The sequence below is a fragment of the Protopterus annectens genome, chromosome 2.part0 (genome assembly GCF_019279795.1).
Source record: "Protopterus annectens isolate FY-2018-M chromosome 2.part0, PAN1.0, whole genome shotgun sequence".
NCBI classification, from domain to species: domain Eukaryota; kingdom Metazoa; phylum Chordata; order Ceratodontiformes; family Protopteridae; genus Protopterus; species Protopterus annectens.
The window spans coordinates 1,306,995,391-1,307,010,580 of NC_056728.1; the positions used below are offsets into that span (position 1 = coordinate 1,306,995,391).

The following is a 15,190-nucleotide window of genomic DNA, read 5'->3' on the forward strand; positions in this document are numbered from 1 at the left end:
AGACAAATGGACTTAGTAGGCTTACTGGACTGTTCGATACTCTGTCTCTGACTTGACATTACTACTAGAAGCTACTGGAAATAATCCTGTGATTTAAAATTTGGTGAGAGTGACCTACAAGGCTCTAACATACACCACCCTCAGCAGTTTGGCAAAAATTCAAGCATGATTAGGAGGGCTTACTGGATTTAAGGATAACTGATTAATCATATCATTGGATGTGTCTGTTGAAATGCAATCAATTATGGAAGATTTTATGTATTTTCGTGAAAATATTTGTACTCCATACAGACTGAAAAAGATGTTCCTGAACATAAACATGGTTTGCTGGAGATGTGATTTGGGTGTTCAAGGCACTTGGAAGCATATTTTCTGGATTGGTCAGAAAATTAATGGGTTTAAGACTGCTTCAGCATGCATGATAAAGGAATTCTGCATAACAATAAAGAAATAAGTACAATGTTGTTTTTATTAGCATGTGATGGTGTACTTTATATAAAGAAGGAAGTGCTACATTATTTTTGTTAATGACTGTGGCTAAAAAAGGCTACTACAAGAAACTGGAAGACTGATAAAATTGCAGTTACTGAAGACTTACTAATTATGGACTAACTAGAGAGACATCAAACTGTTTTAGCTAGGAAAAACTCATGGAATAAATGTGCAGTACTTTGGCTACTGTAGTATATGTATGATTCTGGTGTCTGCAGTTATGTTTTTTATACAGTTTCAGATCCAAAATTATAATGTTTGTTTGTCAAAAAGAAATTGAGAAGATGGTACCACTGTGAATACCAAAACAAGATGAACAGTATTCAAATATTGTCTGCATTTGTCTGAGTGCAAAGAAGATGTAAACATCAATAGAAAAGGGACATACTTTACTGAGCAGTGATGTACGATTACTATAAATTTGTGCAATATTACCTGCCTGGGTTAACAGTTTGAATTATCAGATTTTCAAAGCAGGTCAAGAAGCAGAGGCCGTACCAAGAGGAAGTTTTCAGGGGAAGGAATGGTATCGAACAACAGAAATCGGAGAAGGGAACAACAGACTTAGTGTTTAATCTATCTAAACGGACTCTCACAGAGACTGACTATACCCTTTTGAATAAGGGTTTATCCTTTATTCCAGCCCAGGTTAGTAATATAAGTGAAGTTCTTACTGACCTGCGGCTGTTTGTACGTAAAATTAACTTAAGATGTATGTTTAATAACAAAACACAGTATAATACTTGTAATCAAGATTGCATTGAGAGGTTTAGAAAGAAAAGTGTTTTTACACCCACATTAACACCTGTTACTGAATGCTTTATTAAAGCCTGTGAAATTGATTTTTATAGCTATTTTAACATCACAAGGAAAACCAACTTATATGCTAATTTGACTCATACTGAATGGGAATCTCTCTATACTTTACAGCACGATAAAGAAATATCTATTAGACCTGCAGATAAAGGGGGTGGGGTGGTAATTTTAGATCATACTGTTTATAATACATCTATGCTTACTATGCTGAGGGAGACAGACACATATAAAGAGATCTGTGCCAGTGATCTTACCAAAATTGTTTTTTCTGTACATCAGGAACTCTATGACTTCTTGATGTGCAGGCAGTTAGATCAAGATTTATATCAATATCTGTTGATTGAGCAACCAAAGATTCCCTATATAAAAGGACTACCAAAGATACACAAAGGGATAATCCCACCACCTCTAAGACCTATAGTAGTAGGGGAAGGGTGGGTCACTGAGACAATGTCTGTCTTCGTTGAGAAGAAACTTAGACCTATTATTAATGAGATTGGCTCGATTCTGAAAGACACTTATGAATTATTAGAGGTCTTAGATAATCTTGAAGATGGTGTCTCTGGGGAAACTATTCTTATTACTATGGATATGAAGAACCTATTTACATCTATTCCCAATGGGTATGGTTCTGAAGCCATTAGATGTATTTTACATAAATATGATTGCTATAATAATGATGAGAAAATTCTGTTAAATGCCATCCTGGACCTTGTACTAAATAACAATGTTTTCAGAGATGACAAGAAGTTATATTTGCAACAATGGGGGGTGGCTATGGGCACCCCCTGTGCAAATAGCTATGCAAACCTTGTCGTCTATTACTGGGAATGCATGCATTTGTTTAAACACACTTATTTCAAGAAGGCACTTCTATACAAAAGATTCGTAGATGACATACTTATCCTATGGAATGGAACCATACATGAGTTCCTGGCTATGGTAGATGATTTAGAAAGTACAACATCTTTTTTCAGATTTACATTTGAACATTCGTTAAACAACATAAATTTTCTAGATATAACTATCACCAAGGATGAGTATGGGAAATTGAATCATACCATCTACAGGAAATCGTGTTGGAAGAACACTCTATTAGAATTCACTAGTATGCACCCCAGACATATATTTCTGAACATTGTTAAAAGTCAACTTTTAAGGGTCAATAAATTGTGCAATAAGCAAGAAGATAGAATTAAACAAATAGACAAGTTAAATGATATGTTCATAGAAAGGAATTATAATGAACAACTAATACAACAGGCTAAAGTACCAGCAACAGATACCCCTACCCCCTTTATATCTAGAAAGACTCATTACAAAACTCATATTTTGCCTAAGTCGTCTAAAGAATTTATACCTTTTTTGACTAGATATACTAGTGATAATAGTAATATCACTAATATTATTCGTAGAAATTGGGGTATATTACTTACCAACAGTGAAATAAAGAATATGGTGGGAATAAAACCTAGGTTTTTGTATACAAATAGCAAGAACCTTAAGAGATTATTGTGCATTGAGAAATCAGAATGTGAGATGAGTAGGGTTGATATCAAGTTACAGAAGAATTTAGAAGGGGAATCATCTCACAGGCTAAAAACAGGAACTTTTCCATGTAATCGATGCAACATGTGTATATATATTTCGAAAGATATAGGATTTACACATCCTGAATTAAATGTTAAATTTGAACCTAGGTTTAGAGCAACATGCATCAGCTCTAATTTGATCTATTTAGCTAACTGTTTGAACTGTGATGCATTCTACATTGGGATGACCACAAGGTCCTTAAAGGAACGTATTTACAACCACATTCATGATATTAAAAAGAAAGATCCGAAGAGTGCCTTAAGCAAACATATCTTGAATAACACAGAACATAGTTTTAGCTTTAGGACACTACAGTTGGTACATCCTAATGGTAGGGAAGGTGACATTTTCAATGATCTTGAAAGTATAGAGCTACAATGGATCTTAAAATTTAAAGCGCATCATATTCCAGGTCTTAATCAGTATGTGAGTCTTAGATCAGTCCTGAAGAAAAGAAGTCTGAAATAATAGAATGTTCTCCTTTACATATTACTGACTTTTTTGATAAACTTTTAGTGGTAACATCTGAATGAAATTTTTTACCTAGTCTAACCAATAGTCATTTTTTCTAGGGACCCCTTTATTGGATCCACCTTTATAGTGGTAATCCAAACTCTTGGTTATATGTTTTTATTATCCTTTCTAAATATAAGATGATGCTTATATGATAAGATATGAACTTTCATCAACATTTTTTAAGTATCTCTAATAGGTTTTTTGTTACCAGTTTTCATGTACCTTTATATGTATTTTTATTTCTATTTATATTTTTTATTTATATTATACATTGATATTCTAGGTATTTAACAAGACACACTATATCTAGACACCTATATTGATGCACTTTACAATAGGCGAGTTTTAATATCTAAGACTCTCCCTGTTCTTAGATATTGGAAGCTGAGCACCGGAACTATTTGAGTATAGTTTACTAGATAAATTTACATCAGTTTTGTGTTTATTGCTCTACATCTAATTAAGTAATATCAACTAAATTAAAATAAAAATATAAATAATTAGTAATAAATGTCATATTTATAAGGTTTATATATTATATTTTATAGATCAGTTAGTTTGATGTAGTTATATATACATATTAATATAATAAAATATATATGTGATATATGCTTTTGAAATAGAATATATATATTATATTTTATTATTATTTTTTTCTTTTTATTTTTGGTTTATTTGTATAGTTATATATACATATATATATTTTTCTGGATAGCCATATATAATAAATAAATATTAAATAATATAATAAGTTCATATTTACAAAAAGCACCTTATTAAGTTGAAAGGTGACTGCTTATATATTTATAATTCATATGCATAGCCATGTTCAACAAGTTGTTTGTATAAACATTTTTAACATCAAATGAGTACATATATTTTGGTTCCGTTGACAGACTGTTTTTGCTGAACCAAACGCTTCTTCTAAGGGCTATACCTGTTGAGGTTTATAGCAAATGTTATTAATATAAAATGTTGCATAATATTTTGAATGTCATTCCGTTTCACTATGTAAACGCAACATATGAACGGATGTGGGCGTTATGACATTCATGAAGAGAACCTTTGGATTCTCATAGTGTTACTATTCACTAAATAGTTATTTATAAGTAACCGTTTTATCTGACTTTGTGTATATATATATTTTAGCTGAGCATATATTGCCGTTTAGATTTTTTAGATGTTTTTAATGTCGATTAATGTCTCTTATACCTGGGATATACATTCTTGACTCATTTGAGTCAAACCATGAGTTTGAATAATGTTGGGATACTGATGATTCATCATGCTTTTATATAAAGGAAATGTTTTAAATATATGAAAGGTTAAAATGAAGCTGCTGTTTTGCAGCAACAGGAAATATATTTCTGGGCTTCTGTTAAATGTTAAGAGCTACTCTGAATGCTTAATTGCATACTCTGTCTAATCAATTAGGATGTCAATTACTGAATGATTGGTTAGAAGCATTATATAAGAACCATCACATTATACATAATTTAGATCTGAAGAAGCGTACATTGTGTACGAGAAAGCGCTCATCTCTCCTGTTCTTTTTGGCTACAATAAAGAAGTGTTTTTGTCTGCTGTACCATCGTGGAGTTCCTCATTCCTGTTTTTTCTACTTTATATAAAGAAGGAAGTGCTACATTATTTTTGTTAATGACTGTGGCTAAAAAAGGCTACTACAAGAAACTGGAAGACTGATAAAATTGCAGTTACTGAAGACTTACTAATTATGGACTAACTAGAGAGACATCAAACTGTTTTAGCTAGGAAAAACTCATGGAATAAATGTGCAGTACTTTGGCTACTGTAGTATATGTATGATTCTGGTGTCTGCAGTTATGTTTTTTATACAGTTTCAGATCCAAAATTATAATGTTTGTTTGTCAAAAAGAAATTGAGAAGATGGTACCACTGTGAATACCAAAACAAGATGAACAGTATTCAAATATTGTCTGCATTTGTCTGAGTGCAAAGAAGATGTAAACATCAATAGAAAAGGGACATACTTTACTGAGCAGTGATGTACGATTACTATAAATTTGTGCAATATTACCTGCCTGGGTTAACAGTTTGAATTATCAGATTTGAGGTACAAGACTTAGGAAACATAATTAATGTATTCTGGTAACACACTTACTACATTCTGAATTTTGCTGTGCTCAGACAGGTAACGCTGAATGGCTAAGTTATGTGGTTTTGGTTGCTTTGAGTTAGATAAGGCCAAAGTCTGTGTCGCTGAATCTCTGGTGGATCAGGCTCACCTTCTCTGCCTTTATTTTTTTCTTTAAGATGGTTTTGCTGTTTGTATAATTGTGTGAGAAATGTGAGGAGGGGAGACTTTTTTTCTACACTGAATGAGGTTAACAGTTTTGGTACACAGTTTACTTCTGCTGCTTCGGTGATTCTGGTGGGCTGCCTCTGGCCTCAGCTTAGGTGACACTGTTGAGTGACCCAACAGATAATGATGCTTGATTTATGAAAGCTGTTGACAAAGTGTGCATACTGTTATGCAGGACTTTAAATTGAAGACTTGGTTTTCAATTGGATGAGTAGTTTTGTTAATAGCATGCAGGCCGTTGTGACTTTCACTCAGTAGCATCTGGCAGAATGTAAAATCTACAAAGCTTGAGAATGGAGAAGGCTGATGAGTGAGTGATTGCGTTTCATTTTCTTTGGTGACTGCGGTTGATGGTATGCCCCTCTCTGCTACACTTGAGCTAGTGACTGCAGATTTTCTGAGGGAACCTCACTGTTTGGAAGTCATGGAAGAAAGTGGGATAAAAATGAGTTCTTAGAAGAAAAGTAATGCTAGTTTTGGTGCACTTACCTGTCTTAGATACACAAGCGCGCGCGAGCACACACACACACACACACACACACATATATATATATATTTATTTATTTATTTTCAATACATGTAAACATACATAAACAAACATATGTGCAAGTACAAAAAATATATACATATACACACTTGCACATACATAGCATTATACATACACATGCAGCTACACACTTCCTAACCCTACATTTCCCGATCGTCCTTAACTCTAAACTTCCCTTCTGGTTCTTAAGCCTGAATTCCCCTCCTGCTCCGTAAACCTAAATTCTTCAATTCCTCCAAAACAATGAACTCCCTTCCCTCTCCTTAAACAACTACTCTCCAATTTCTCTTTAAACCTAAACTCCCTGATCACTCTCTAGCTTCAAACTCCATTCCTGCTCCCTAAGCCTAAATTCCCCACCTGACTGCTGCCTAAAACCTAACAGTTAAATCCACACCCCTCCCAGGGTGCATCATTTACCTCACTCAAATGAGAGTTATACATGTTCAAGCAGCAGCTGTCAGCTCATGTTTCTCTGCATGACTGCCGCACCTTGCACAAACACATATCTGGGTTGGAGCACAAGTGGCAGCCTGTGCAAGCTGAAGACACATGGCTAACTAGCACCAAGACTGTGGTCTATGAGCAGCCAGGACTCTAGGACTTGTAGCAGACACTAATGGTTGACATTTTGGTGATCAGTGAGTAATTTATTTGGGGCGAGTACTGGACAGGTTGCTGATCTTATGGTTTCTAGTGACTGCCATGTGAAACACATATACATATTATCTGTTAAATATTACTATTTGAGGTTAGAAATGTAGATGGAAGAATGTTTATATTTTACCTACTCTAATGTTTAACTCAAGGATTATTCCAGTCATAAAATTTACACAATGACATTACTATATTTTACTGATACCTAATATGCATCTGTTAATACTACTTCTGTTCATTACCTAGTTGGATTGCTCTAAGAGTTCAACTTTTGCAGAACTATTATGACAGAGTTAAAAGGGAATAAGAAAGCTAATGCTATACTTATGTTTTTTGCTCTCTAGTTACATTATTATAGCAGTTACACTTCTTTTTTATTCACATAGATATGGGTTTCATATTATAAATACAAATGCTGATTTGTTTTTTTTTTTTTGTGTTTCCTCACAGTTAAACAGGAAAATGTTAAAATAAAACTAAGAAACAGGAAAAGTTAAAATAAAACTAAGAAACAGGGAGAGGAAAATATGAAAATACATTTTAGAACTAAGAAACATGGAGAAGGAGGAAAAGAAAAATGCATTTTAACAGTTTTTTAGATAAAGGTTTGTAGCTGATTACTAGGCCAATGGCACAAGAGCCTTTACACGCCTAGCCAATAATGCCCAGGATATAACAGTGTTATATCTTAATTCCCCAGACATGGGATGGGGTAGTATTGGGGTAGTGGGACTTTGTGTTTTGTAGCCCTGAATCATTTTACAGACTGCCTCTATCTATAACGGACATGAGAAGCACTCAGGGAGTGAACTTATGGTTGCCCATCCATTTGTCCACATTCTTTTTGAAGAGAGTGAGGGATGCTTTTTTTTTTAAGAAGATGGGAAGTTTATTCCATAGATGAGATAGCCTTTGGGATACGAATCTACCTCTCCAGCAAGTTCTTGTGGTCTTTGTAAGATCATTAACTATTTTTGCGTCCAGGGACCTTTTAAAGAATTATTCTCTTTAGAGAATTGCCTATTGCATTTTATAACGGCTTCATTATTTGAACTAAGAATACTTACATTTGCAAAATAAAGTTGGCTTGTATGTTCTAGATGTGCTGGACAAATATCTCTCAAAATATTCTATATCTCAGTGTCGTTTCCCCTTTTCCTGCTCCTTTTTTTAAACAATATTTTGAATTAACAGAACATCTGATTAAATATTTAGCCTGCTACTTTCTCTTGTCTGCTGAGGTCATAAACAAGCCTGGTATCTACTTGTACGGTAGCTGTTATGGTCCGTGGATTCCATGCTACTATGAAGTGAATGTGCCCCAGCCCAGGAGGGGGATGCTTGATAGTCATCTGCCAGAGGAGGAAAAGGTCCAGGAAAAAAACACTATTTTAATTAACTGATTACTAACAAGGTTAGTAATAAGTCTAAATTCAATAGTTTTATACACATATGGCTCTTTGAGGTTTACTAAAAATGTTTAATTCTTCTCTATGAAATGGTAAGTGGAAGTTACTTTGGTGATATTATACTCAGTCTCTCTGGAAATATTTTTTAAAAGCAAATCTTCAATAAACATCCATGACAATAATATCAACACTATCATCAACATGAAATCCAGTCTATAACTGAAAACAATCATAGAATTTCTTTGACATTAAACTGCGCAGAGCCACCTTAACATTTACCATGAAACACTGTCCTGTTATACAGAAAACGTCTGAATACAATGGTGTCAAAATGAAACATTTCTCAAACAACTTGATAGCACAGGTTCAGATTATTCACTCGTGTCATTGTACATAATCCATTTTAACATACAGCTTATAGACTTGCAAAAGTATTCAGTGAAACCCATGTAGCAACAAACGATGTTAGCACTTCTGAAGCAATCAGTTTCCTGTATTCCAGTACCTACAGCAATTACTTACATGTACTGGAGACCGACAAGTCCTCGAAAAGCAGACACAGGCAAATTTTTCAGTGGGTTATCTGTAAGATCACTAGAAGAAAAAAAACAAAAAATTAGCACTGTCTCTCTACAAAACTACTACAGAAAGGTTTGAAAAAAGAGCATTCACTTGCTCTGCTAGCATGTTGTGTGTTTCTCAATCTTTACAAATAATTTTCTTACACAATGAACTTCACTAAAAACTTGTTAACTCTAGAAGAACTGAGCTTGAAAAATGGTGCATTTTGATTGCCAAAGTTTGCACAGCTGATACATTAAAATTGCATAATTTATAGAGTTTTCAGACTGCCCTAGACAGCCACTGAACACATAAATTCATAGGTTAATATTTTTAGCATATCTTCATTATGCATCTTGTACTAGACTTCATGTTAAGCAGTTAATCCTGGTAATAGCTCCTACTACCTTAGTACTTTCTGCTGAATGCTTACAGTACGTTTCCTACAAAAATGGGGAATGAAGGGTTCATGCTTTACTATCATATAAACTGAAGCATGTTTTCTGTTCAAGAAGATATGTGGCTAATATATGCAGAATAAAACATACAAGGTGGGGTAAAACAGGCACTGTAACAGCCTTCATATATTTCTAGGACCACAAGGTCCTAGAAATTTTTTTTCTTCTAGTGATCTTACAGATAACCCACTGAAAAATTTGGGAGGTTATAGTCTCCCTTTACTCATCACTCATCAGACCAATGATTGAGTACAATGCCCCATTCGGAATGTATCTGACCCGACACTTGCAGCAGCTGGAGAGGCCTCAAAAGTTCCTCACCAAAAGGATAAAGGGTCTCAAAAATCTATCCTATGCTGCCCGACTGAAAGAACTCCAGCTCTATTCAGTCGCTTACCGCTTGCTCAGAGGTGACCTTTGCCTAACATACAAGGCCATGTCAAACCCAGATTTGATGAATATGCTTCACCTCAAAAAATCTAGATCCATCAGAGCCACAAGGGCGGGAGACTTAAACCTCGACACGGCTATTAATAGGGCGTGCTGGAGGGATAGATTCATCACCCAAAGACTCCCTATGCTGTGGAACAAAATCCCGGTACATGTGAGGCAGAGCACCTCGCTGGCCTTGTTCAAGAGAAATCTTGACCAATGGATGGGAGATCGCAGATATACCCCAGGGATTACCTCAGTGTCACTGCTCGACAGAGGCACAGCAAAATAATGGGTATAGTTCCCCATACTAAAGGGATGGCGTAAGCCACAAAACGATGGGCTAGGCTTGTAAATGCCCTCGGGCAGATAGCCTAGTATGAACCTATGAACCTATGAACTTTACAACTTAGATTACATTCATTGGACGATTTCTATTTGGATTTTATCCTAGAATTTAACTCAACACAAGCATTATTGGGGAGTTAAATATGACACAGTAGAACCAAGACTAGTGGAAAGCATGGCAAGACAGTTAAAAATGGAGAACTTATAAAATCACACTGATGGCACAGTATTATATGCATTACATATGACTCATTATTGGGAAATGGTCTGATGATGTTCCATACACTTAAAAGCAACAGGAATGGGATGACAGTAAAAGTCATTCTATTTACAGACAGCATGAATTGAGCCCTGTAGCATTTACAATCTGGTGCACAGAACTCCATGAGTACCACATCTGTGTGAAGTCAGTTAAGTACAACACAAAAAGGAAAACATCCGGGTTTACTAGTTACTTACTATTCATACATTCATCTCTAGTTACCTGATTAACCTAATTCCGGGTTGCAGGGCAACTGCAACCTATCTGGAATTCATTTAGTTTATGGCTGAGAAACTCATCTAGAACACACACGCACAAATTCACATGTCATGCACATCTATGGGCAATTCAGAAGATTGCCAATTCAACTATACCTGTCAGACTGTGACTTTGCTATAAATACGTTTTTTTTTTTTCCTCTGAAATGCTAGGTTATACTCTTATGTTGTTGTTGTGTCTTTCGGCTTTTCCCGGTTAGGGGTCGCCACAGCGGAACTCCGGTCCGCTAATGATTAGCAGTAGATTTTTACGTGCCGAGTTGCCGGCCCTGACGCACAACCGTCAACGAAGGTACGCCCAATCATGCATGTCTCCACACAGAAGACGCTCTAGCTGAGAATCGAACAGGACAACGTCTTACTGTGAGGCGACAACGCTACCGCAGCACCACCACCGCAGTTTTTGCTACATTGTACTCTTATATAATGTGAAATTTTGCTTGTCTGAATATATGGAGCCTTCCTTGTGATATTATACTCTGACATATAGGTCATTTCTCCTGTTGAACTGTGTCTTTACTATAACTATACGGTTTCTTTTTTCATCTGATATGCTAGAATGTACTCTTATATTATGTAAATCTCATATGTCTGAATATATGGAGCTTTTCTCCCCCGGCCTCTACTGAAAATGGGCATATACTCAGTCGGACTTTCCCAGTCAACAAATGTAAAATAAATAAATAAATAAATAAACTATGTCACGTCTATGGATGTGGAAGAAAAACGATGCATCCCACAAACGACAAACCAGACAGAGGAAGCCACCCCACTCAAGTACAGCATTAGACAACCAAGTATTGAGAGGCAAAAATGACAATTGTCTCATAGCAGATTTTCATTCGTTCATTTCCTTTATTTTAATTTATGCTTGAAACTTCTGTAGGCTCTGCTTTTTTACAAGAATTTAAGTAACAATGAATGGCAACAGGTTACAGATCATAATTACATTAAAAGGAACACAACACTTTTCAGTAAAAATTTCAATAATCTTCAACCAACTCAAGTTAAAAGAAATATAAAAATAAATAATCTTGTACAACCAAGGCAATTCTATACAGAAAAGTATTCATGGACACTCCAGCACAAAAATCCACCTAAAACTTATATATTTAACTTCCTAAGGGCAGAATATCAATGTTTCTAAACGATTCAATTCACTCTCAATGTCAATTTTTTCAGCAGTTTTGATGTGTTAGACAAATATTTTATGTCACGATTATCTGAAACACAAGAATGCAATCTTATCTTTGGACATTTTGTGAAGAACAACAACAGGCAAATTCTCTTTTAATTAGTGTGACTGCACTCAAAAGAAGAACAGTGGCAGCTTATTTACATCACCAAATAAAATGATAATTTTGCTACAGACAGCCACAGCAACTTCAAAACTTGAAAAAGTACATGTATTTCACTATGTACTGCTTCACATACTATCTAAATGAAAAATAAAACCACTATGCTGGACACCTTTCATCTGAACAACATCACATCCTAGTCACAAAGGGCCACATGGCTTGTACTGAGGGAGTTTAATGCACTGCCAGAGACCCAAAAGCCTGAAACCATATTTGCTTTAGATACAAAGGAGTAACTAGCACATATTTAGGTCCCTGAATTTTGAAATCAGAAGTGGAAGAAGCAGAATGGAATACAGGAATCTCTCTTTCAGAGGAATGGGGAATTCGTCTACCACTACTTTCATCTTACACTGCTCTGGTAAGTAAAAGAGAATTCGAACTGTATCTTTAGAAAAAATGTGATTATTTGAGTGCCTCATTTCAAGATCTATAGAAGATATGACTACTGAATTCTCAGCTCCAGGACAAAACTGGAAGAATGGCCCACACAGTCTGTCATCTTGTTCACATTACCCTAGGTGGAAATTACTGAGAGTGATACCCCTGTCTTTAGCTCACTGCCAGACCTAAACTGTGTCACTTCACAGGGTGTAAGAAGCCACATGATACGTTGCCTGTTGGAGTGGATTAGGACAGTTTACAAACACGGATTTCCCTCTAAAGTCCTCCTCGCCAAGAATTTATGTAGATTAAATAGGCTGATAAGCAGCTTTACCCAAAGGGAACCATTTCCTTTAAATCATATAGCAGCTCAGAAGGGCTCATCACCCCCCTCATTTGTCTTTTGGGGTGTTCAACTGCAAAAAAAGGAAGAGTCACCTGTAATTTGCAAGAAAGTGTTAATCACTCAAGGGTCTAGCAGCTGGGTTGCGACATAAGCAAAACATATGTGACTATATGGTGATTCTGCAGTCACTGACACTTCACAGTCACTGCACAACCTATACCCGCAGGCATACAAATAGGTACCAAGAAGACCTGTGGTGCCATCGTGTCTAGAAGGCAAAGGAGGGCCTGACCATGACTCCTTCACAATGCCCTCACCAAGGATGCCAAGGCCATGACTTCTTGTATCTTCTTCACAGTCAGAAACATCAGGCATTGCACAGTGCCTCACAATGCACAGAAGATGACAATCCTAGTTTCAACCTTTGCCATATTACAGTCACCCCACTGACTGCAGACATGGAAGCATTCATTCCAGAGATATCAACAGTGACTCCATTAATGGGAATACTAGCAGCCTAGCATCCAAGATAGGGAAACAGACAGAGTTACATCTACTCCACAGCCTACATGACTGTGACTACCACCTTGATAAACACTCTGCAAGTAGGGATAAAAAAACTGCAACACTTCAAACTGAAAGTGAAGACCACGCAGAGTAAAACTAAGGACTCCCCTGTGCAGACCCTTTATAATAATTTCTCAAAAGGCATCTAGTCATGTATACTGACTGCATTCAGGCACTATATAGTACCATGACCCGCTGAGCAGTCAACATTAGGACTTTGACATAAAACATGCACTTTGATGTTAATTTGTTCTAGGATTAGATACAGCCCTCTCATCTCATCTGCAACAAAATAGAAGGAGTAAAAGCAGTGGGTTTCTTTCAAAGGAGTGACAGTTCATTGGAGGGGTATAGGATGGGTCTGTGCTAGAGCTCTTCAGAAAAACCTCTGTCACATATTACTCTGATGGCAAAGGGAGAAAATAAGTCTATCTAAGCTACTATTAGGTGTCTTAAGACTCTGCTTTCCCTTCATCCCTACCTTTTTGTCTAACCATCTTACGTGCATCCCTCACCCTCTTGTTTGCAACTGTGGAGTTCCTCTCCAACATCCATTCTGGCAGTCCATTATATAGGTCCAAATCCCTCTCTGCCAAACAGTAATTTTGGAGATCACGGGAGTAGTTAGTCTTCTCTAAATTCTGCTGCCTGCACCCCCTTCATCTCTATCCTACTTGTTCAGAATAACTCCTTAAGATCTCCCTGATGTCATTTTCCATACCAATGTCTTATCCCACCATCTTTTCTGGCTTCAAGCTAGAAGAGCTGTAGCTCCTCTAGCATCTGGTTACATTGCTTTACCTCCATCCCATGGATTTTTTGGTTGCTTCCTTTGAACTCTTTCCATCAACTTGATGTCCTTTTTTATATGGCCTCTACACATGTATGCAGTACTTAAAGCATAGTCTGAGCACGGCCCTGTAAAATAACATCATTGCATCCTTGCCTCTAGAATTCATCCACGAGGATGCCCCAAGCCTTTTGTTTGTCAGTTCCACTGCACTCTAATCTAGGTGTGATCAACACCCTTGATCCTATTCCTGTTCTATTGCTATCAGCTCCACTCCTCCCAACTGATATTTCACACCAAAGTTGTTGTGGCTCAAGTTCAGTACTTTACATTTGTTTGTCCTGAACTTCAACCTACCACCTTTCTCTTTAATTAATTAAGCCTATTCAAATTCTTTGCTAGACTATCTTCCCTGTCCATGGCTGACATGTCTGTCTTTGTCTCATCAACAAAGAGACTGATCTTTTCTGTATTCCCTTAGGGATGTCTAAAACAAACACTTAAAAGCACATACCTCTCTCCACAACCATTTGTGTCCTAACACTCAACATTGCAGCTGTCCAGTTCTTCAATATTGGTCGTACTCCCAACCTCTCCAGTTATCCTGTTAACCTCTTCTGTGGGGCAGAGTCAAAGACCTTGCTGAAGTCCAGGTAGAATAAGCCTACTGGCACACACCTGTCAGGTTCATCTGTAACCCAGTCATAAAACTGGATCAAATTTTCTTGACATCTTGGACTTTCCAAGATGGCTGCACACTGATCAACAGCTTAACTTCAGCTCTCCCAGTGTGAAAAAAGAAAGTGAAAGACAAGGACTAGTAACTCTGTCACTTTAAGTAAATTCAGTTACTAGCTAGTAAGTACCAGCAAAGAAGAAACTAAGAGAGTCTAAAAGAAAATCATCTAGAAAAGGTGAAGCAAAAACAATGACTGGGAAGAATCCTGCAGTTGTTCAACAAAACGCAGTTCAAGCTCCAGCTTTGGTGCAAGACATGGCCTCCAATAATCTAGATGAAAAAATATGTCAAAT

General features: G+C 36.5%; 1 protein-coding gene across 2 annotated transcripts in view; it reads right to left on the reverse strand.

Annotated features, from left to right (window-relative positions):
• The window catches only part of ATRAID (all-trans retinoic acid induced differentiation factor), a 425,080-nt gene that overhangs the window by 148,573 nt on the left and 261,317 nt on the right, over positions 1-15,190 (reverse strand). For both annotated transcript variants that reach the window (XM_044061492.1, XM_044061491.1), the window contains exon 4: positions 8,897-8,968. In XM_044061492.1, the coding sequence (XP_043917427.1) occupies positions 8,897-8,968 (72 nt within the window). The remainder of the gene's footprint in view (positions 1-8,896; positions 8,969-15,190) is intronic.